Source organism: Giraffa tippelskirchi, chromosome 5, assembly GCF_054371585.1.
Source record: "Giraffa tippelskirchi isolate mGirTip1 chromosome 5, T2T-mGirTip1v1.2.pri, whole genome shotgun sequence".
NCBI lineage: Eukaryota > Metazoa > Chordata > Mammalia > Artiodactyla > Giraffidae > Giraffa > Giraffa tippelskirchi.
Genome location: NC_137279.1, coordinates 193,905,613 through 193,927,714, shown reverse-complemented (window position 1 = coordinate 193,927,714; position 22,102 = coordinate 193,905,613). Strand labels below are relative to the sequence as shown.

Below are 22,102 nucleotides of genomic sequence, written 5' to 3'. Positions count from 1 at the left end.
GCACGCTAGGATGCACCCTGCCTTTGGGTTACGCCCTGGCTGGGAGAGAAGCCTCCAGAGACTTCCCCCTGGCCCTTCCTACCGTGACAGCCCTCGCTCCACAGGTCGACGTGGCCATCCTGCCAGTGGTCAAGTCCATCTCTTTTAATGACACAGACACTGGAGAGGTAACCAGAGAGGGGCCTGGGCACCCATCCAGACAAATGTCACCTTATCACCCGATCGCCACAGGCCCCACAGGCCACCACAGAGCGGTGGCATCCTGGACCCCTGGGAACCCGCAGCAATGCACCTGAGCACCGCACCCCTGCAGCAAAGAGCCTGGCCTCCTCCTCCTCCCGGGCAGGCACCCCTGGGCACATGGGGACGGTGCGGGCAGAGGCAGGTCACAGGCCCTCCTCCAGAGCCACAGCCTCCCTTCCAGCAAGGACCTGTCTGGGAACTGGGCTTTATCTGAAGGCTTTCACTGTGGTGACAGAGCTGGCTTTCTGGACCCTGACTGTTAGCACTCGTCAAGGAAATGTCCTCAGAGAGGTTTAGTTCCCACAGGGCCTTGGCACCCAAGCAGGTCTAGAAGGCCAAGCTTCTTGTCCAGAGGAGGCACCTTATGCCCTTAGGAAGCGACCCCCAGTGCCCTCACTAACAAGTCTTTCTTGTGAGCTTGGGACCGACTTTTGATGCCATGCCACAGCTGAGGCCCAAGGTGAGGCCCAGGATCCCGCCTAGGGCCCTGGCGGTGACTCACCCACTCTGCCCACCACATGTCCCCTTGAAGAGTCCACATGGGATCCGGTCCCAGCTCTCAACACAACGCTGAAGTCTTATTTCCAGAAATGATCCATTCTCAAATGTTTGTTCCAAAAAATACTTTATTCGTTAAACAATATATCCATCATCTATAACATGATCCAAAAATACAGATATACATCTTTACATTATTTAATAAAAAGATTTACAATATTTCTTTTACAAAGAGAACATCAATAATTATTCCTTGAAAACACAATGTAACATTCAGGTTAAAGCTGCATCATCTTTTTGGATGAGCTGTGGTAAGATGAAAACCACAAAGACATACTAGCAGGGAGGAAACTCCACGGAACTCTCTCCTGAATGAGAACACTTTTCTTAGACTTCCCACTTTAAAATTCCTCTCGGCACAGGTAACGAAGACCAACCACACTGTTCACAAAAAGCTGAGGAAAGCCTGAAACCCTAGAGGTCCCAGCCCCACACAGGGCCGTGCCCGGCTGTGACCACAGGAAAGCTGCTCTCTGGACAGTGTTATTGCTCGAAGCAGTCCTCGCCGAGGGCTGCAGGTGACGGGTCAAGGGGCAGGACTGACACACAGCCGGCCAGTGTCCCACACGCCCCCGCAACTGCCTGGGGGCCGCGTCCAGGCATCTGCCGCCTCGGGGCAGACGGGAGGCCACCCCGCTCAGGTGGCCCTGCCGGCACCAGGATTGCGTCCGCCTGCTCAGGGGCCCAGCCCGCGGCAGGGACAGTCACACAGGCCTCGCGTCTGCGTGCCAGCCGTGAGCCCCTCGAGCTCAGCCGCAGAGGCGGGGGCCCAGCTTAACATCTGCTCCTACTAGTGCGGCGTGAGCTGTCCTGAGGGAAACCAGAGAGGCTGCTTCAACCAGCGCCGACGATACGGCCAGCACTGGAAACGGACGGCGCTGCCTCTCTGCGCGAGAAACCTCTGCCCTCACGAGCAGACCCTGAGGACCCTGGGGGGCCTGCGCCCTCGCTGGCTCAGGGATGCTGCGGCAGTGGCCGGCCTGCCCCCGGCACCAGCGCCTGAGACCAGCGAACGTCCTGACGGGGCTGGGGGGCCTGCGAGCCGGGCCGCTCCCGACCACAGGGCCTCCCCAGCGCCTTCGGCCTCGCGGGCAGCGGCGTGGTCAGGACGCGTTCAGCTGGGGCCCAAACAGCGTTCCGGGGACTCTGTTCTGCCCGTGTTTTCCAGTTTCTCCAAAGCTGTGTGCGTGTTATTTCGGTGACATTACTGTGACCAGCAAAAGTCAACACTGAAAACACGTAAGCACAGAAACTTTCCAAAAAAGGTCCCGAGGCGGCGCGTCACATGGTGACAAGCGGGGCGAACACCATCCAGCTGTAAACAGAAGCTTCCGGCAGGGCAGTCAGTCACCCTCCTGCGAAACAGCTGGGGCTGCGGGCACCCCGCTGAGGCTCAGGCTGGCTGTAACCTGTGTCCACAAATCACCCCCTTCCCGTGGCAACAGCGGTGTGAATGGGGCAAAGATGAAATGAGCTTCTGAAGAATCACCACAAACGTCCTGTACTTACCTATCTTCTCCACAGAAACTGGTAAAAGTGAAAAAAAAAAACTTTCCCACAATTTACTCCCCGTAATCTTTAAACATCCGTGCTAACAAAAACCTAAGTTACTAAACACCAACTCCCCCGGGTTTCCGGCTGCGGCAGAGGCTGAGGGTGCCAGCGGGCCCTTCCTCAGGAACGCCGTGTGGCCAGGACGACCCCTGGGGCCGAGGGGCAGCGGCGGCCAGACCCCGCGCCCCCCCACGGGAGCCCCGAGGGTCACACGTGCTGCACAGCCCGCCCGCAGTCTCCACGGAGCAAGTCCCCGCCGCCAGCTCCCTCTGGCGAGGACTGGGTCAGACACAGCGCAGGCCACACCCCGCCGGGACGCTTGGATGCGGGCCGCCCCATCGCCTGCCAGACAGTAGCTGCCCCGCGGGCACCTCCCGCACAGGACGCAGCCTCTGCAGCTCCTGCCCGCCATCTCTGCCCTCTCGGGAGCGCACAGGAGGGGCGGCCGTCAGGGGAAAGCAGGCGGGTCCCGGTCGACGGCCCTCCTCACAGACAGAACGCGCTTCGTCCATGCCGGGAAGCTGGGCCTCCAGTCTGTGTCGCGGATTCTGGGCCCGAGGCAGAGCCGCCATGCCCACCGTCTTCCGAACATGCGCCTGGATGGCCTCAGGGGAGACGGTGCCTGCAGAAGTCATGCGGGGGGTCCACGCCTGGACCACCCCCAACTGTGACCGCCAAGGTGGGTCCAAGGCTGCGTGCTCAGAAAGACACACGGGCTTCCTCGCTTCACGCAGAACTGCTCCTGTGGCACGAGAGACTCACAAATCACATCACATAATTGTCACCCCTCAGTCTAAGCGGCTGACCTGCTGTGCAAGTAAACAGGGCTCAGACCAGCTCCCGGCAGCCTGGCTCGCTTCATGTTCACAGACCACTATCTTCATGCTGCCACGGTAACTCATCTTCACAGTACAGTCAGGAATTCCCGGACAAACAGAACATCAGCCCATCCGCTGGGCCGTCTCTTATCCGTACCGGTCACGGCACCGACAGCCCGTTTGCTAGTGGCGAGTCGTTTACTCCAGAAAGAAAATCCCTCACGGAGGGAACAGGCAGTCCAAATGCGAAGGCAGTGCACAGCGAGGTGGAGCCCCCGCCCGGGGAGCTGGCCCTTCCAGGCACGTCCGGGCCCCATAGGCCCCCACTCCTGGCAAGGCTGAGGTGCCCGCGGTGGCACTGGGACCTCGGTGAGCAGCCCCAGGAAGCCAGCCGGATGCCAGGGCTCACGGCTCCGGATGCAACGCGACGGCAGTGCACCAGCCACGCACCCCACGGAGTCTGGGGCCACAGGGAGGGACCGCCACACTCAAGGCCAGGGGTCTATACGAAAGTCACGAGAATGGAGTCGCTGTGGCAAGTCCCCTACGATTGCTCCTCTGTGCAAGAGGGCTCAGGCGGCTTCTCGTGTGTTCAGGGAACATCCAGAGTGACAATTGGCCGTCGAGTTATTAAATATCATCGGGAACAAGGTAGTTTTAAAATGAATGTAAAATATTGCAACATGAATGAGGGAATATATTAACTTGCTCTTCTGGTCCAGTGTCCGCCCCAGCCTTACTTCTTCTTCCTCCTCTCCTGAACACAGCGCGGACAGAACCTGCAATGAGAAAGACGCCGTCAGGGGCCCCCAAAGGCAGGAGGCCAGGCCCCACTTCCAGTCTCCTGGGACAGCGGGACGCTGCGGCCACAACGCCGGCTCGGAGACCCAGAGGCAGACAGCGCAGCCCTGCCGTGGAGAAAGGTCTGCCCGACGTCTGTGCTAAGGCTGGGGGAGACCTGAGTCAGCGAGCAGAGCGGCGCATACACACAAGCATTCCTGTCGCCCAAGCTCATCGGCACTCCCTGTGCGAGGACAGGGCCCCTGGGACCACACAGGAAGTGACCACTCGAGGGGGCGCGCTGGAGGTGCCAGGCAGCCTGAGCAGGCAGGCGCAGACCCTGCCCTGCCCTGGGGGGCTCAGCAGCCTCATGACCCTGGGCAAGCAGCTTCCCGAGACCCCTCCCGGGAATGGCTGATGCGCTACGACTCAGCCGCCTGGGCCCCCGGCTCCCAGCACCTGGTCCAGGGCCTGAGTGCAGCCCGCTGGGCCCTAGGGTGGGGGGCCAGGAGCCTCGCTGCACCTAGGGTCGCGGAGCACAGGCTCTGGACACAGGCCCAGGATGCAGACCAGGTGGGAAGCAGCCTGCACTCTGCCACCTCCGAAGGGAGACAGGGAGGCCGGGGGTCAAGCGGCAGGTGGGTGGGGACGCCCAGCCTCCGCGCACCCTGCCCTGCTCCCTGCACGTGGTGGACGCGCCCTCGTCTACACAGAAGGAAACAATCTTCTAGCACCTACCAGAAAAATCCTGCAAAACCAAACCCACCACGTCCAAAATGAAACCCAAGTCGCCCTCCCTGCCTCCCGCCCCAGGGCCCACCCACACGCCCCTTCTTCCCAGGGGGCTCAGCCCAGGACCCCACACCATCCCACGCTGAGCCTGCTCCTGGCCACCAGCTTCCACCGGCTCTGCCTGCCAGGGCCCGGCCGGGTGGAGACGACACGTGGCTCCGAGACACGCACGCACCCCCTACCCTGCCGTCCACTGGAGGCAGACGACGCGGACGGTCCCTCGAACTGCCCGCTCTCCCTGTGTCCACACACGGTGTCACCAGAAGGAACCGGGTGCATGTGGAGACACGGAGGGCAGTGTCCCCAAGCCTTCACTCGGCACAGTCAGCAAGGCCAGGTTCTCAGGCACAGCAAAGCTGTGGCCGCCCTCGGCTCCAGGGGCGCCCAGACTGGGCCTGGCTGTCAGCTTCCATCAGAGCTTTCCCGCAGAGTCCTTCGTGCCTCGTCTAGACCCACAGTCACCTCTGCCTCCCTCGAGAGCCAGAGCGGCTGCTGTCGGGGTGAGGGCACCCTGAACAAGGCAGGGGTGGGGGCGCCGGCACTTTCCAGTCGAAAGTCACACGTGACTTACAGCCAGCCGTCCCCACCCACGGTTCCTCACACCCGGGTTCCGCCTCCGCGGCTTCAGCCCTCCAGGGAGCTCGTGGTATTGTAGCGTTTACCACTGAGAAACACCTGCATGTAAGTGGTTCAAACCCACGTTACTCGAGGTCACTGTTACGCAGGGGTGATGAAAGCCACGGCCCTGGGTGAGGCGGGCAGGTTCCCTCTGCAGCTCAGCCCCGGGCACGAGGACTGGCGCAGCAGCAGGCCCCCCGCCCAGCCCACGAGCAAGGCCAGCGGTGCCATACTGACCATTTTCCTTTGGGCTTCGTGGTCAGGTCCACACAGGCAAAGTGAAACCACTCGATGGGGCACTGCAAGGAGAGGGAAGAGGCAGTCAGTGCCACCCGCCCGCCGTCCACCCGGCCCCACGGCCTGCACTCACGCCCAGAGGAGGAGGCGGTCAGTGCTGCCCGCCCACCGTCCACCCGGCCCCGCGGCCCGCACTCACGCCCAGAGGAGGAGGCGGTCAGTGCCGCCTGCCTGCCACCCAGCCCGCCTTGCGGCCTACACTCACGTCCGGGTTGTCGCAGCCGATCATCTCCCCGTAGGACACCTGGTGGCACAGGCAGTAGGTGGGCTCGTTCGGGTCCACGGGCATGTCCAGCACGTCGGAGGGGTGCACGGACAGGATAGTGTCGGTGAACTCCGACCTGCGGGGACGACAGGCATGGGGGTTGGGGACAAGCTGCCCCCGAGGGCGCCCGGCAAGGACACAGCACAAAGGCGAGGGCTGATGTGGGGCAGGCATTCACCACGTGCCCAGAGCAGTCCCCCACCCGAGTGGACTGGCTGCAGCCCCTCCCCTGCCCCAAGGCAGATGGCACCCCCGCCAGTGGGCACCCGGTACACCTGAGAGCACCCGGAGCCCACTCGGAAGCCCGGTGTCTGCGCAGCCCTGCCCGCCCTGCAGCTCTGCCCACCATCCGATGCCACTGGCACCTTCACCCCAGAACCGCAGGCGTCCCAGGCGCCCTAGCCTCCCCTGGGCTCTGACTCTTGGGAACCAAGCAGCACCACAGCCACCCCCGTCCGCGGGGCCACGTCACCTGCCCCGGGAAGCAGCCCACCACCCTGCACCCAGCAGCTGCTGCGGGGCCCCCCGAGCAGCCCCGCCAGACCAGGGCCCCCTGCACCACCCCCAGGCCCCACAGCACCCAGACCACCCCCAAGACCGCTGCCCACGGCGCCGCAGCTGCGGGAAGGGAAGGGGCTCGGGGGGAAATCGACTCACATGGGTTTGTCGTCTAAAAAAACCCCATGAGCTCAGGCTCGGGAGAACAGTGCCTTCCCACCAGTACAGAGAGGAAACTCTCCCTCCCCGACCCCTCAAGTGAAAACTACAGGCATGTTCAAATTTACATTTGCTAAAGAAACACAGGCTTCCCTGGTGGCTCAGACAGTAAAGAATGTGAATGCAGTGCAGGAGACCTGGGTTCAATCCCTGGGTTGGGAACATGCCCTGGAGGAGGGCATGGCACCCCACTCCAGTACTCTTGCCTGAGGAATCCCATGGATGGAGCAGCCTGGCGGGCTACAGTCCACGGGGTTGCAAAGAGTCAGACGTGACTGAGCGACTAAGCACACAAAGAAACAGCACGTTACACAAGGAGCACGTTACGCAAGGAGCGCAGCACAGGGAAAACCAACAGGCAGTGGCCGACCGGGCGAGGTGAACGCACCGGCCGGGTGAATGGAAGGGATCCAGGTCCCTGAGGGACTGACTGCTCACCTCTTCCTCGGGCAGCTGCCTAGACGCGCCCTGCGCTCAGTCAGCTGCAACCCGGCCCCCCGACACGCCCGCACAGCCCGTGCCTGCGGGGGCCACTCTGAGGCCCTGCCTCCGTGAGGACTCTGTCTCCGCCTCTGAGGAAGCATTTCCTCCTTGTAAACGTTACAGAAACGTATCTTCAACCCGGTGCTTTCAAACTGCTTCGAGCACGGCCTCGGGCAGGCCCGCTGGCCAGGGGGCTCTCTCCCCTGCCCACGTGGTCCTCTGCTCGGCCAGGCAGCCGCGGGGAGGAAACGGTTCAGGCGGGTTGCCGGGCCCAGCCTGCTCACCAAGGGCTCCGGCCACGTCACCCCCGAGCGGCCCCGGCTCACCTGCCGCTTTGGCCCATGACGCAGACAGCGGCCGAGGGAACGCTGCGGCCCCTCAGAGGGGGGCTGAGGCCACGGGGGTCACCCGGGCTCTGAGCACCGTCAGGCACGTGGCCCCCAGGGAGGCGCCCTGCACTAGGAAGCCGGGGCCTCATCCCTCTAAGGGGCCTCGTGGAGACGAAGGGACACGAGAGGACACCTGCCCGACCCCAGGCCCTGAGCAGGAAGACCTGCCGCCACGGGGGAAAGCAACCCCGCACACGGCTGCAGTCACAGGTACAGACGCGGGAGGGCTGTGGAGGGCCGGGGCCGGGCGCCCGAGGGCGGGGGTGCAGCGGAGGCCTCGCTGCCCACAGGGACCACTCTGACACTGTAGGACCCGCACACAGCCAAACCCACGGTCCATCTCCTGAACCCTGCCACACAGAGGCTGCAGAGCCCAGCCCCTGGACTCCAACCAGCCAGCCGCTCCCAGGCCCATGACCAACCGGGGGAGCAGCAGGAGAGCCTCACCCACAGCTGGCAAAACAGGTGCTCTGGCCTCACCGCCTCACCACCTTCCCACCAGCTCCCACCCGGCTCCGTCCACCTGCACCGCGCAAGGGCGAGCCCTCTGGGAAGCGCAGGTGATGCCCTCTCCACGATCTCTGTGCGCCTGCAAGTTCAGACAAGCAGAAAACCGTGTGCCCTAACAGAGCAAGAAAACAGGAGTGGTAAACAGGAAAGCTTTTCTGCTGGGTCAGTGGTAAAGAATCTGCCTGCCAACACAGCAGACACAAGTTTGATCCCTGGTCAGCAGGTTCTTGCCTGGGAAATCCCATGAACAGAAGAGCCTGGCGGGCTACAGTCCATGGGGTTGCAGAGAGTCAGACACGACTTAGGGACTAACCCACCACCACCAACCAGGAAGAACGTGTGCAAAAAGCAGCAGATGCACAGAAAGACCAGGTGTTTAGAGGAACAAAGAAGGGCTTTAAATACATGTTATGAAGAAAGTCTAAGTAAGAGATGCATGTATGCAAGCTTTTCAAAACAGAACTAAATCTGTAAAAACAGGAGTCAAATGGATGTTCCAGAACAAAAATGACAATATATGAAGTTAACAGCTGACCCTTGAACAACATGGGTTTGAACTGTGTGATTCCACTTACATATGTCGATTTTTTTCAGTAAATATGTGCTACAGTATTATGTGACCCTTGGCTGTGGAACCTCAGACTCACAGGGCTATCGGGTCGGCGCACCTGCACAGGTGAGGGGGGAGGAGCCTCGGCGCACCTGCACAGGTGAGGGGGGAGGAGCCTCCTCGGCGCACCTGCACAGGTGAGGGGGAGGAGCCTCCTCGGCGCACCTGCACAGGTGAGGGGGGAGGAGCCTCGGCGCACCTGCACAGGTGAGGGGGAGGAGCCTCGGCGCACCTGCACAGGTGAGGGGGAGGAGCCTCGGCGCACCTGCACAGGTGAGGGGGAGGAGCCTCCTCGGCGCACCTGCACAGGTGAGGGGGAGGAGCCTCGGCGCACCTGCACAGGTGAGGGGGGAGGAGCCTCCTCGGCGCACCTGCACAGGTGAGGGGGAGGAGCCTCCTCGGCGCACCTGCACAGGTGAGGGGGAGGAGCCTCGGCGCACCTGCACAGGTGAGGGGGGAGGAGCCTCCTCGGCGCACCTGCACAGGTGAGGGGGAGGAGCCTCCTCGGCGCACCTGCACAGGTGAGGGGGGAGGAGCCTCGGCGCACCTGCACAGGTGAGGGGGAGGAGCCTCAGCGCACCTGCACAGGTGAGGGGGAGGAGCCTCGGCGCACCTGCACAGGTGAGGGGGAGGAGCCTCGGCGCACCTGCACAGGTGAGGGGGAGGAGCCTCGGCGCACCTGCACAGGTGAGCGCGTCTGCAGCCTCCGCGGAGACGGGTGTTGCCGCCCCGAGCCAACACCAACGCTGTTCTCTGGGGAAAAAGGAAAAAAGCACCTCTCACCCTCCTTTGTGCTTCTTCTTCTTCGGGGTGTCGTCTTCTGAGGTCCTCCTGCCGCGACCCCTGGAGCCCCTCTTTTCTTTCTGACCTCGACCTTCTGAAACAATAAAGACCCCTACTTTGTTCACAGAATTCCTGAGGCAGGACAAGGTTTACCCAAATATGGCATTTACCGTAATATTCCTAATACACTTATCAGACAAAAGTCTTCAAAACTCCATGGTTAATGGTAACAGAATGAAGAAAAATTAACAGACTTGCTTTTTAGCCCCCGTCCTCCAGAGCTCTCGAAGTCGCTGCCCTCCAGCTTGTCCTTCAGGTCTGCCTCAAAGCGAGCCAGGTCTGCATCCAGCCTCCGGATGTGCTTATCCACCTGCATGAAAGGACGCTCACACAATCCGTGTGGTTCTCAGACCAAAACACCCCGGGAATCACACATGCTCCCAGCGTCAGCCAGAAAGCGCTGTCTGGCCCTTTGCTGAGTCCTGAATTGACGAAGTTCTGCTAGAACAAGGCCCACTATTTCCTAGTTGATGCAAAGGTCTTTTTCCCCCACATATGACCCATCAACAGAATAAAGCCTACTGGGGAGAAAACCATGCAGGGATGAGAAACAGCTGTGAGACGTGATGGAGAAAGGGCTGGGGACGCGAGATAACGCATCTTAATGTAAAATGCGAAGAGCGCACAGGTCATGAAGAAGAAAATGACTTCAGTTTTAGGTTCCGGATGGAGCTGGAAGAAGTAAGAGGTGGCAACAGCAACCCGTGACCACACAGGACAACACAGGAGGGGACACTCCTGCTGAGCAGCTGCAGGGACATCACGAGAAAAGCGCCTGCTGGTAGTGACAGCCGCCCAACGCCCCCTGTGGCAGCTTCCCAAGCGGGAGCCACACGGCCCCGTCTGGAAGTGAACCCGAGTCCTCAGCTTCGTTATACATCAGAGAGAAAGTGGGACTGTCTTAAGGATGTTGATCGCACCTAGCTCTTGGGGAGACAGGCTGCTTACTCAAAGGACTTAGTGCTTTAGAGTATCAAAATCCCAAACAAAAGCATCAAGCTGTCCTTCGAGAGGCTTCTTTCTCAAACACAACCAAATTCGGGCCTTAAGAAATCACTGTTGTTTTACTGGGGAAGGTGAGGATGGGGCACCTCACGACACGATCCCGTGTGTGACACTTCGTGAGCCTCACGGGAGGCCGACCTGAGAAGGAGGTGGACAGAACAGGCGCTAGGGCCTCACGTGAAGCTGATAAAAACAAGCATCAAAAAAACAAAAAAAAAAATTATATATATATATATATGTAACTGAACAAGCTGAAAGAGCCAGAACACAAGACTGCACCAACGCTCCCAGGAGGAGGAGCCCTCCACGGCGCACCTTCTCTACCGCATCGTTCCGTCCCAGCCCGACCTCCACCTGACCTGCCGTTCCCGGGCAGCCTTCCCCGCCGCGTGGGGCGCAGCGTGCCCTGGGGCCGCCCCCACTCACCATCTCGCGCCGCGTGGGGCGCAGCGTGCCCTGGGGCCGCCCCCACTCACCATCTCGCGCCGCGTGGGGCGCAGCGTGCCCTGCGGCCGCCCCCACTCACCATCTCGCGCCGCGTGGGGCGCAGCGTGCCCTGGGGCCGCCCCCACTCACCATCTCGCGCCGCGTGGGGCGCAGCGTGCCCTGCGGCCGCCCCCACTCACCATCTCGTAGGTCTGCATGGCCAGCTGCACCTTGTCGTCGCTGTACTCCCTGCACTTGCTGTAGGCGCCCTGGATCTTCTGCAGCTGCTGCACTCGCTGCTCCGAGGAAAGCGTCTTCACGGTGGAGATGTACTCCGCAGCCAGGATGTCAATCTCAGCTTTCTTATCTGAGAGAGAAATGGGTGAAGAGCTACTTCCTGCGTGCGATCCAGGACAAGCTCACCAGACTGGCAACCAATAAAGCGTGATGATGCCAGGTTCCGGCAAAGAAGGGGTTGGCTCAAGCTGGCCACCCGTGGTAGCAGGGGAACGGCTTTCCCAGACACTGTGGATCAGGGCCACAGGCAAGACACCCCGACCGGGGCAGTGTGCCCAGGACAACCCAGGGTATGATGCTGCCCGGCAAGGGCTCACTGTGCCTCCCTGGGCTCTCAAGAGTCCCTGTTTGAATAAATGACGTGCTCACCTCACCTATGACCTGGCATGCTACTCTCAGGGACATACCCTAAAGATTTAGAGGCCAGGATACACATGGGAAAACATTCATAACTACAGATAACAGGGAACAACTCAAACGTCCAATCTAGGATAAAACAGATAAATAAGTTGCGGTCCATTCACAGGATAGAAAGCTGCTGCTGCTGCTGCTGCTGCTAAGTCGCTTCAGTCATGTCCGACCCCATAGACGGCAGCCCACCAGGCTCCCCTATCCCTGCGATTCTCCAGGCAAGAACACTGGAGTGGGTTGCCATTTCCTTCTCCAATGCATGAAAGTGAAAAGTGAAAGTGAAGTCGCTCAGTCGTGTCCGACTCTTTGCGACCCCATGGACTGCAGCCTACCAGGCTCCTCCGTCCATGGGATTTTCCAGGCAAGAGTACTGGAGTGGGTTGCAGCAGTAAAAAGACATGACAACATCGCTCAATCCCACTGACCAAGAAAAGCACGATGCAAAGGAAAACACACACAATGTGATGATTCCATTGACATTAATGGTGGAAACAGTCGCAGCTGCTAATGCTTCCGTTAAGGGAGACGAAAAGACCATCCTTGCAGGTGATACTCAGGGTGCACTCCTTGGGGGAGGGGGCCTGCTCAGGAGTCTCACAGGCCCTGAGCACAGGGGCTGTATTTCTCCCTCTGGGGAAAGGGTCTCTGGGTGTTATTTGCTAAGCAATTTATAAATGTTTAAACCACTTCAGTATTCTTGCCTTAAGAACCCCATGAACAGTATGAAAAGGCAAAAAGATAGGACACTGAAAGATGAACTCCCCAGGTCGGTAGGTGCCCAGTATGCTACCAGAGATCAGTGAAGAAATAACTCCACAAAGAATGAAGAGACGGAGCCAAAGCAAAAATAACACCCAGTTGTGGATGTGACTGGTGATGGAAGCATGGTACAATGCTGTAAAGAGCAATATTGCACAGGAACTTCGAATGTTAGGTCCATGAATCAAGGCAAACTGGAAGTGGTCAAACAGGAGATGGCAAGAGTGAACATCGACATTCTAGGAATCAGTAAACTAAAATGGACTGGAATGGGTGAATTTAACTCAGATGACCATTATGTCTACTACTGTGGGCAGGAATCCCTTAGAAGAAATGGAGTAGCCATCATAGTCAACAAGAGTCCGAAATGCAGTACTTGGATGCAATCTCAAGAATGACAGAACGATCTCTGTTTGTTTCCAAGGCAAACCATTCAATATCATGGTAATCCAAGTCTATGCCCTGACCAGTAATGCCGAAGAAGCTAAAGTAGAACGGTTCTATGAAGACCTACAAGACCTTCTAGAACTAACACCCCAAAAAGATATCCTTTTTATTATAGGGGACTGAAATGCAAAAGTAGGAGGTCAAGAAACACCTGGAGTAACAGGCAAATTTGGCCTTGGAGTACAAAATGAAGCAGGGCAAACGCTAATCGAGTTCTGCCAAGAGAACACACTGGTCATAGCAAACCCCCTCTTCCAATAACACAAGAGAAGACTCTATACATGGACATCACCAGATGGTCGACACCGAAATCAGATTGATTATATTCTTTGCAGCCAAAGATGGAGAAGCTCTATACAGTCAGCAAAAACAAGACCGGGAGCAGACTGTGGCTCAGATCATGAACTCCTTATTGCCAAATTCAAATTTAAACTGAAGAAAGTAGGGAAAACCACTAGACCATTCACGTATGATCTAAATCAAATCCCTTACAATTATAAGGTGGAAGTGAGAAATAGATTTAAGGGACTAGATCTGATAGACAAGAGTGCCTGATGAACTATGGACGGAGGTTCGTGACACTGTACAGGAGACAGGGATCAAGACCATCCCCAAGAAAAAGAAAAGCAAAAAAGCAAAATGGCTGTCTGAGGAGGCCTTACAAATAGCTGTGAAAAGAAGTGAAAAGCAAAGGAGAAAAGGAAAGATATACCCATTTGAATGCAGAGTTCCAAAGAATAGCAGGGAGAGATAAGAAAGCCTTCCTCAGCTATCAATGCAAAGAAACAGAGGAAAACAATAGAATGGGAAAGACTAGAGATCTCTTCAAGAAAATTAGAGATACCAAGGGCACATTTCATGCAAAGATGGGCTCAATAAAGGACAGAAATGGTATGGACCTAATAGAAGCAAAAGATATTAAGAAGAGGTGGCAAGAATACACAGAAGAACTGTACAAAAAAGATCTTCACGACCCAGATAATCACAATGGTGTGATCACTTACCTAGAGCCAGACATCCTGGAATGGGAAGTCAAGTGGGCCTTAGAAAGCATCACTACGAACAAAGCTAGCGGAGGTGATGGAATTCCAGTTGAGCTATTTCACATCCTAAAAGATGATGCTGTGCAAGTGCTGCACTCGATATGCCAGCAAATTTGGAAAACTCAGCAGTGGCCACAGGACTGGAAAAGGTCAATTTTCATTCCAATCCCAAAGAAAGGCAATGCCGAAGAATGCTCAAACTACCGCAAAATTGCACTCATCTCACATGCTAGTAAAGTAATGCTCAAAATTCTCCAAGCCAGGCTTCAACAATACATGAACCATGAACTTCCAGATGTTCAAGCTGGATTTAGAAAAGGCAGAGGAACAGAGATTAACTTGCCAACATCCGACGGATCATCAAAAAAGCAAGAGAGTTCCAGAAAAACATCTATTTCTACTTTATTGACTATGCCAAAGCCTTTGACTGTGTGGATCACCAGAAGCTGGAAATTCTTAAAGAGATGGGAATACCAGACTACGTGACCTGCCTCTTGAGAAACCTGTATTCAGGTCAGGAAGCAACAGTTAGAACTGGACATGGAACAACAGACTGGTTCCAAATAGGAAAAGGAGTACATTAAGGCTATATACTGTCACCCTGCTTATTTAACTTATATGCAGAGCACATCATGAGAAATGCTGGGCTGGATGAATTGCAAGCTGGAATCAAGATTGCCGGGAGAAATATCAATAACCTCAGATATGCAGATGACACCACCCTTATGGCAGAGAGTGAAGAAGAACTAAAGAGCCTCTTGATGAAAGTGAAAGAGGAGAGTGAAAAATTTGCCTTAAAGCTCAACATTCAGAAAACTAAGATCATGGCATCTGGTCCCATCAATTCATGGCAAATAGATGGAGAAACAGTGGAAACAGTGGCAGACTTTATTTCTTGGGGGCTCCAAAATCACTGTGGATGGTGACTGCAGCCATGAAATTAAAAGATGGTTACTCCTTGGAAGAAAAGTCATGACCAACCTAGACATCATATTAAAAAGCAGAGACATTACTTTGCCAACAAAGGTCCATCTAGTCAAGGCTATGGTTTTTCCAGTAGTCATGTATGGATGTGAGAGTTGGACTAGAAAGAAAGCTGAGTGCCAAAGAATTGATGCTTTTCAACTGTGGTGTTAGAGAAGACTTTTGAGAGTTCCTTGAACTGCAAGGAGATCCAACCAGTCCGTCCTAAAGGAGATCAGTCCTGAGTGTTCATTGGAAGGATTGATGCTGAAGGTGAAGCTCCAATACGTTGGCCACCTGATGCAAAGAACTGATTCATTGGAAAAGACCCTGAAGCTGGGAAAGATTGAAGGCGGGAGGAAAAGGGGACGACACAGTATGAGATGGTTGGATGGCATCACCGACTCAATGGACATGAATTTGAGTAAACTCCAGGAGTTGGTGATGGACAGGGAGGCCCGGCATGCTGCAGTCCATGGAGTCATAAATAGTCAGACACGACTGAGTGACTGAACTGAACACTTATTTCTGAACCTAAGTGTTGTATCTCACAATAGAAGAAGTCTCTGTATTCACTAGTCAGAAAGCTGTACCTCAGTCAAAAACCACAGCTATTCCAATTTCACAAAATATGTGCCTAACACGATGTGTGAAAAAAGTGTCCAAGTCCAAGTACATCATCATCAAATGTAAAACCTCACAGATAAAGAGAAAAGCCTAAAAGCTTCTAAATAAGAAAGTGAAAATAAAGATCCGATTTTCAAAGGATCAGGAATCCAAACGACACTGACCTTTTCAGTAGCAACGCAGAAACTGGGAGACAACACAGCAACACTTTTCACGTTCTGGGGGAAATGCCTGCCAATCTGGAATTCTATACCCAGCCAACTATTCACTGCTGCGTTTTCAGACATGCAACATTACAACAAATTTACCTTCCTGTCTACCCTTTTTTCCAGAAGATCCCAGAGAAAAGGCTCCCCTGAAACAAAGGGGCAAATCAAGATGCGGCATGCTTAACAACCTAGCAAACAGGGCTCCACCCCGAAGAGCACGAAGGGAGAGGCAGGCCCAGGGTCAGGTGCGCCCAGCAGACCCGCAGGGGAGCTCCAGGGGTCTCCACGGGGAGCACACAGAGGACTGGCAGGCAACCTGGTGCAGCGCACAAAGAAGCATGGGAAACAAAGCAACCAGTAAAGCAGTTAAGAACCCCCAGAAAAAGTTAGTCCAAAGAGGGCACACGAGCACAGCACATGGTCCAACACAGTGGCCCCGACGGACACAGCATCAGTAAATGTGAATTCTAGCCCACAACGCCCAGGAGATGGAGGGAAGGCTGTGTGCACATGAGCTGGCTGGGCGCAACCAGAGACGTGAATCATCACTTTCTATAATAACTGAACAGCTAAAGTCTAAAACCAAAAGGAAATAAAGTAAGAAATGCAGCAAAAATGAGCTGCTTAGAAATAAGGAGTTAAATACCAAAAGATCCAAAAGCACTGTATAAACTACACACAGAGTGTGAAAAGAGGAAATCTTTTAAAGAAAAGGTAACAAACACTTTAACTGCAAGGAGCGGATGAGGGTTATAAAGATGAAACGTAGGAGCACCAGGAACTAAGTTTGATTGCACAGACCCGGCACTCTCTCTGAGACACCACCCCACGCCCGCAGCCCCTCTGCCCCAGGTCCCTGAAATCTCAGCACCACCCCCAGGGTCCTGCCTTGGGGAGCTGCTCTCCCCACCCTGGCTGCACTGAAAAGCCAGCACCCACCTTCCGTCCTCTGGTCCAGCTCTCGCATCAGCTGGAAGTTCCTCTGAAGCTCACAGGGAAGGTTCTCGATACCTGAAACACAGAAACGTGCTTCTCAACAGCAGGACAAAAACTCACCTTCCAAGCTTCACACCTCAAGACTACAGGAGATAAGCCTACTCCAGCTTCTGTTTGTTAGGGTTCGGAAACAAGAAGGATCAGGGTATCTTTTACCAGGGACGTGCTCCAAACACTGAACACACCCTGGTACAGGCTGACATGCTTGAGCACTTGTCAGAAACTCAAGAAGTCAGAGTCAAACAGAGGACACAGGGCGCCCATGCAACCCTCCCACCCCAGACCCCAGGCCACTCCTCCCTTGCAGACACCCCGTCAAACGAACAAGCCCAAACCCCAGGGTCCTCTTCCACCTTTACTCTGAACTTGGGGCATCGGGAAGTGCCAACCAAGGCTGTGTAGGGGAATGTGATGCAAAGACAGAGCTGCCCAACACAGCGGCACTGGCCATGTGGAGCTACTGAGCACCTGAAATGGGGCCAGTACCACAGAGGGACTGAGTTTCTCATTTTATGAGTTTATTTAAAATCAAACAGACCAGGAGGGACACCACAGTGATGACCCTGCACCACACTGCTCTGCTGTCCCCACTGCCAGGCTCCTGGCCCAGGGCAAGCTTGCCCCCTGCCTGCAGCCAGGATGGACCCCTCTCATCAAACAAAGCTGCTGCTGAAGCCCCAGGGCTCCCCGGCTCAGCAGAGAGCGAGTGGACCCCTCACAGCCTCTTCCTGGGTCCTACAGCAGCACTACCCCTGCACTCTCAGACGTGCTAGGCTCCTTCATGACCTTTAAACTCCTGTGAACGTTTAAAAACTCCATCTGCCCCATCTGATAGCATATCCCAGCAAAATTCCTGGTACACAGCAGGTGCTTAGGGAGTGAGCAGGGGCTTCCATCCCCAAGCCTTCACGCGGGTGCCCTGCAAAGGCCAGGAATCATATTCCTCAGACTCTCCTCGTGGGGCCCACCAGGCAGGCACCAGGAAAGAGGAGGGTAAAACGCAGTGCCCCCCACAGGCACCTGGGTGCTCTCCCACCTAGGATCTGTGCTCAGGCTGGGCCAGGACTGGGTGATCCCCTGTGGATCCCCACAGTCTTCCCCCGAGCAGAGGTTCAATCCCTACTCTCAACAATCTCAGGTGGCGTGGCGGTCTGGGGGCTGTGAAAATCCCCAGTACAGCACAGTGCTCTAGAGCCATGCGGCCCAACCCCCACCAGCCCCACCCTCCCCAGGCCATGCCCCAGAGGGGCCAGACTGGAGTCAGAACGCAGGACTCCAACGCGGGATGGCCACTCTCTAGCAAGCGACCTTAACAAGCTACGTGGCTTCTGCAGGCAGCATCACCTGCTCTGTGAAATGTGGAGGAAAAAAGCCACCTGCTCAGGAGTCCTCCAGAGAGGGCAACATGTGCAACGCGTCGGGACATCGGCCCACGACGAAGACCCCTGCCTTGAACACCCTAACCCAGGCCAGTAAGTAGCGCCCCCAGCCCCTGGGCCCGGACCGGTACCCTCAGTGACCCTCTGCGCCTGCATGCCTTGCAGATGCACGAACTGAGGACTGGAAGTGAGGCACAAGCTAGGTCACAGCATAAGAAGGCACAAAACCCAGAACCCCGAAGCCCTGGGCCCCCCAAACCCGACCCAGAGTCCCAGGCGATGGGAACTCAACCATCTTGGTGGGCCAGTCCCGCTCACAGGGCGGGAAGGGCGGGGCGGGGCTCGGAGGGGCGGGGCCTGGCCAGAGAGGGCGGGCCCGACAGGGAGGTGAGCGGAGCCCAGCCGATAAGGGGCGGGGCCCCGCCCAGGAAGCCCGGTTCAAGGCGGGGCGGGCGGGGCCTGCAGGGGAGGTGGGCGTGCCCGCCTGGAGGGCGGGGCCGGGCCGCGCTGGCCCCGCCCCGCGGCGCCGGCCCCGCCCCGCCGTGACGCACCTGGAATTGGCGCGGCCGTGCCGGCGGGGGCCCGCGCCGCCCGCCCCGCGCCCCTCCCTCGCCGCCCCGCCCGCCCCGCGCGCCCCCGCCGCCCCCGCCGCCCCCCGGCCGCCCCGCCGCCCCCGCGTGCCCTGGGGCCCGCTCGCGGAGCCCGGCGCTCGGGGAAGAGCGGCGGGGGCGACGGGGCGCGGGCGGCGGGTCGGGGCGGCGCGCGGGGCGCTTACTGTCCAGGTAGTGCTCCAAGTACATGGCGGTCGCCATCTTCGTCTGCGGCCGCGCTCCGGGTCTGCGCGGGCGGCGGCGCCGCGAGGGCCGGGGGCGGGGCCGGCTAGTCACTATTAATGAGCAGCGCGCGCTGATTGGGCGCCGACCGGGCGGGGCCCCCGCCTCGGCTTCCGGCCGGGCCGCGCGCGGCCTCGCGCGGGGGCTGGGCGGGCTGGGCGGCCTCGGCAGGCGGGCGGGTCAGGGGCTCGGCCGGGGGCCCGGGAGCGCGCCGAGCGCCTGGAGGGGCGACTTCCGGGGCCCGCGGGCCCAGAGCCTGCGATTCCCGGGGCCGCCGGGCGGGGGCCGGCGTTCCGTCGCCGAAGAGGCGGGCTTGAAGGCGTGCCGCCTCTTGAGAGCCCTGCTCTGAACCCCGGGCGGACATGTAAAAGGGGAAACGCGTTCACTGGTTTGCAAGCTTTACCTGCGTTATACAAACTCAGGCTGTGCGGAGGCGCACAGCTTCCCCACCCCCGGAGGCCGGGCCTGCGAGCGTCTGATCCGAGCGATACCAGTGCCTGTGCAACATCCCCGCTCCATGTAATGCTTGGTGTGAAAATTCACACGCACGCTCGCGTGCACTGTTGCACACTACCCCTATTGTTTCCAGTAGACAAGTGTTTTTATTAATCGAGTGTTTTTAGAACAGTTTTTGGCTTTCACAAAAATTGACGAGAAAATACAGGAGTTCTTATACATCCCTTCCACGAATACAAACAGTTTTCCTTATGAACATTTTCCATGGCAGGGGCACATTAACTACAATTGATGAAACAGTATTGGTTCATTATTATTAAGGCTTCCCTGCTGGCTCTGGTAAAGAACCTGCCTGCCAATGCAGGAGACTCCGTTTCGATCCCTGGGTCGGGAAGATCCCCTGGAGAAGGAAATGGCAACCCACTTCAGTATTCTTGCCATGGGAAGTCCCATGGACAGAGGAGCCTGGTGGGCTACAGTGCTTAGGGTCACAAAGGAGTCGGATGCAACTCAGCGATTAAACAACAACAAAAAGAAGTCCATGGTTTACATTAGGGTTCATTCTGTGTTGTACATTTATGTTAAGTGGCACCCATTACAGTATCAAATGTAATCGTTGCTCTGCCCTAAAAATTACCTGCGTCTCCCTTCTCCCTACCTTGGAACCCCTGGCAAACGCTAATCCTTTCACTGTCTCTAGTTCTGGCTTTCCCAGAATGTCATACAGTTGAAATCACAGAATGTGTAGCCCTTTCAGATTAGCTTCTTTCACCTAGTAATATGCATTTTAAGCTTCCTCCCTTTCTTCTCATGGCCGGACAGCTGCTGCCACTTTTTTTTAAAATATGTCTTTATTTGACTGTGTCAAGTATCGCAGTACTCGGAATCTTCGTCGCGGCGTATGTGACCTTTCGTTGTGGTGCACAGACTCTAGTTGTGTCTCTTGGGCTCAGCAGTTGCAGGAAGCAGACTTTGTTGCTCCACAGCAGGTGGGATCTTAGTTCCTTGACCAGGGATTGAACCCAGATCCCTTGTATTGCAAGGCAGATTGTCAACCATTGGACCACCAGGGAAGTCGTGCTCATTTCTTAACGCTAAAGAATATTTCATCGTCTGTACCAAAGTTTATTCTTCACCTACTGGTCTGTCCAAATTCTGTCAGTTGGGAAAAAAGCTGTTATAATCATACGTGTTGAGGTTTTTGTGTGCACACAATTCAATTCCTTTGGATAAATACCAAGAACTAGAATTGCTGGATCAGACTGTAATGTTTAGCCTTGTAAGAAACTGCCAAACGGTCTTCCAGAATGAGCTGTACCATTTTGTATTTCCACCAGCAATGAATGAGAGTTCCTGTGGCTGCCCATCCTCACCAGCATTTTGTGTTGTTAGTGTTTTGGTTTTGGGCCATGCCAAAAGACGTGCAGTGGTATCTCCTTTTATTTCCAATTCTGGAAAGCCTAGCGTGCTGCAGTCCATGGGGTCACAAAGAGTTGGACACGATTTAGCGACTGAACAATGACATGCGGTGTTAGGAACCTTTTCACATGCATATTGCCACCTGTATGTCTCTTTGGTGAGGCGTCTGTTCAGATTTTCTGCCCAGTTTTAAAATTGAGCTGTTGGGTTTCTTAACTGGTGAGTCATACTGTCCACTTTTCTACCATTTACATTTTTAACTTTATATTCTTCGCAAATTCTGGCCAGTTCAGTTCAGTTCAGTCTCTCAGTCGTGTCCGACTCTGTGACCCCATGGACTGCAGCATGCCAGGCCACCCTGTCCATCACCAACTCCCAGAGTTCACCCAAACTCACGTCCATTGAGTCAGTGATGCCATCCAGCCATCTCGTGTTTTACTCAGTTTTATGTCATCCTGGTGACTAGACATACTTCACTGGGTTACTATACCATACTTTAAGAGACTCCCTATAGAGGAACAATATTTCGATGGTTTCCAGTTTCTCGTTACCATAAATGATGCTCTGGTGAGCATTTGTTCATACAGTTGTATGTATTTGTCTGTTCTAGTTTTCTACCGCTACATAATATACCTGTAAATTTAGTTGTTTAAAAGAAACATTTTATTGGAGCTCACGACTTTTATGAGTCAGGCATCCCAGCAAGGCTCAGTTGGGTTATTGTTTTGTTCTGTGCGATACAATAGAGATCTCCAGAGCGGCTGGAAGGTGGCATTCGACTGGTACCTGCATCAGAGCACCTAGAGTGTGGCCTCTCCAGCCCAGAGCTTCTAGAGAGTTCTAGGCTCTGATGGAAGCTGCCAGACTCTGTGACCTCACCTGGGTCATCCCCAGACAACACCTCACCACATTCTGTTGGTCAAGTGAGTCCCTGGGGCCAACCCAGACTCCAGGGAAGGGGAAAGTAGACCCCTACCTCTCAATGGAAGGAGTAGCACTGCTGTGGCCATATTAATCAGCACATTGTCTTATTAATTCTTTAAGATTAATGCTCAGAAATTGTATTGCTGGCTCAGAGGGCATGTTGTAAGTGCTGATATTTCTAAATGCGCTGGCCAAGGGGACAGTTAAACTGACACTCAACCGAGTATGTTTCTCCTTCAGCTAACCCTAGATTTCATCAGGCTTTATTATCTTTGCTTAACATGATAGAAAAATAAAAAGAACCTCAGTGTTGTGTCTCTTTGATTTTAAGTGCGGCTAAACAGATTTTCACAATCTGTTGGCTGTTTGTAGTTCTTCTATCACAGTATGTTCTTTACCATTATCCATGGAGAAATAATAATAGTAAAGAA

General features: G+C 55.9%; 1 protein-coding gene across 9 annotated transcripts; it reads right to left on the bottom strand.

Moving 5' to 3' along the window:
• Positions 1-851: 851 nt before the first annotated feature.
• Positions 852-21,570, bottom strand: ING5 (inhibitor of growth family member 5). 9 transcript variants are annotated; one of them, XM_081490630.1, is made up of 8 exons: positions 21,381-21,570; positions 16,604-16,675; positions 11,109-11,275; positions 9,676-9,787; positions 9,418-9,511; positions 5,866-6,001; positions 5,601-5,662; positions 852-3,952 (listed from the first exon to the last, which is right to left on the bottom strand). In XM_081490630.1, exons 2-8 carry the CDS (start codon positions 16,629-16,631, stop codon positions 3,910-3,912), a joined length of 642 nt encoding a protein of 213 aa, XP_081346756.1. In that variant the 5' UTR covers positions 16,632-16,675; positions 21,381-21,570; the 3' UTR covers positions 852-3,909. The 9 variants fall into 9 exon arrangements, with proteins under 9 accessions (XP_081346756.1, XP_081346758.1, XP_081346750.1 ...); XM_081490632.1 differs by having other exon boundaries at positions 9,418-9,508; positions 21,381-21,556; XM_081490624.1 differs by lacking the exon at positions 21,381-21,570 and adding an exon at positions 18,815-18,880 and having other exon boundaries at positions 5,597-5,662.
• Between the last annotated feature and the right edge of the window lie 532 nt (positions 21,571-22,102).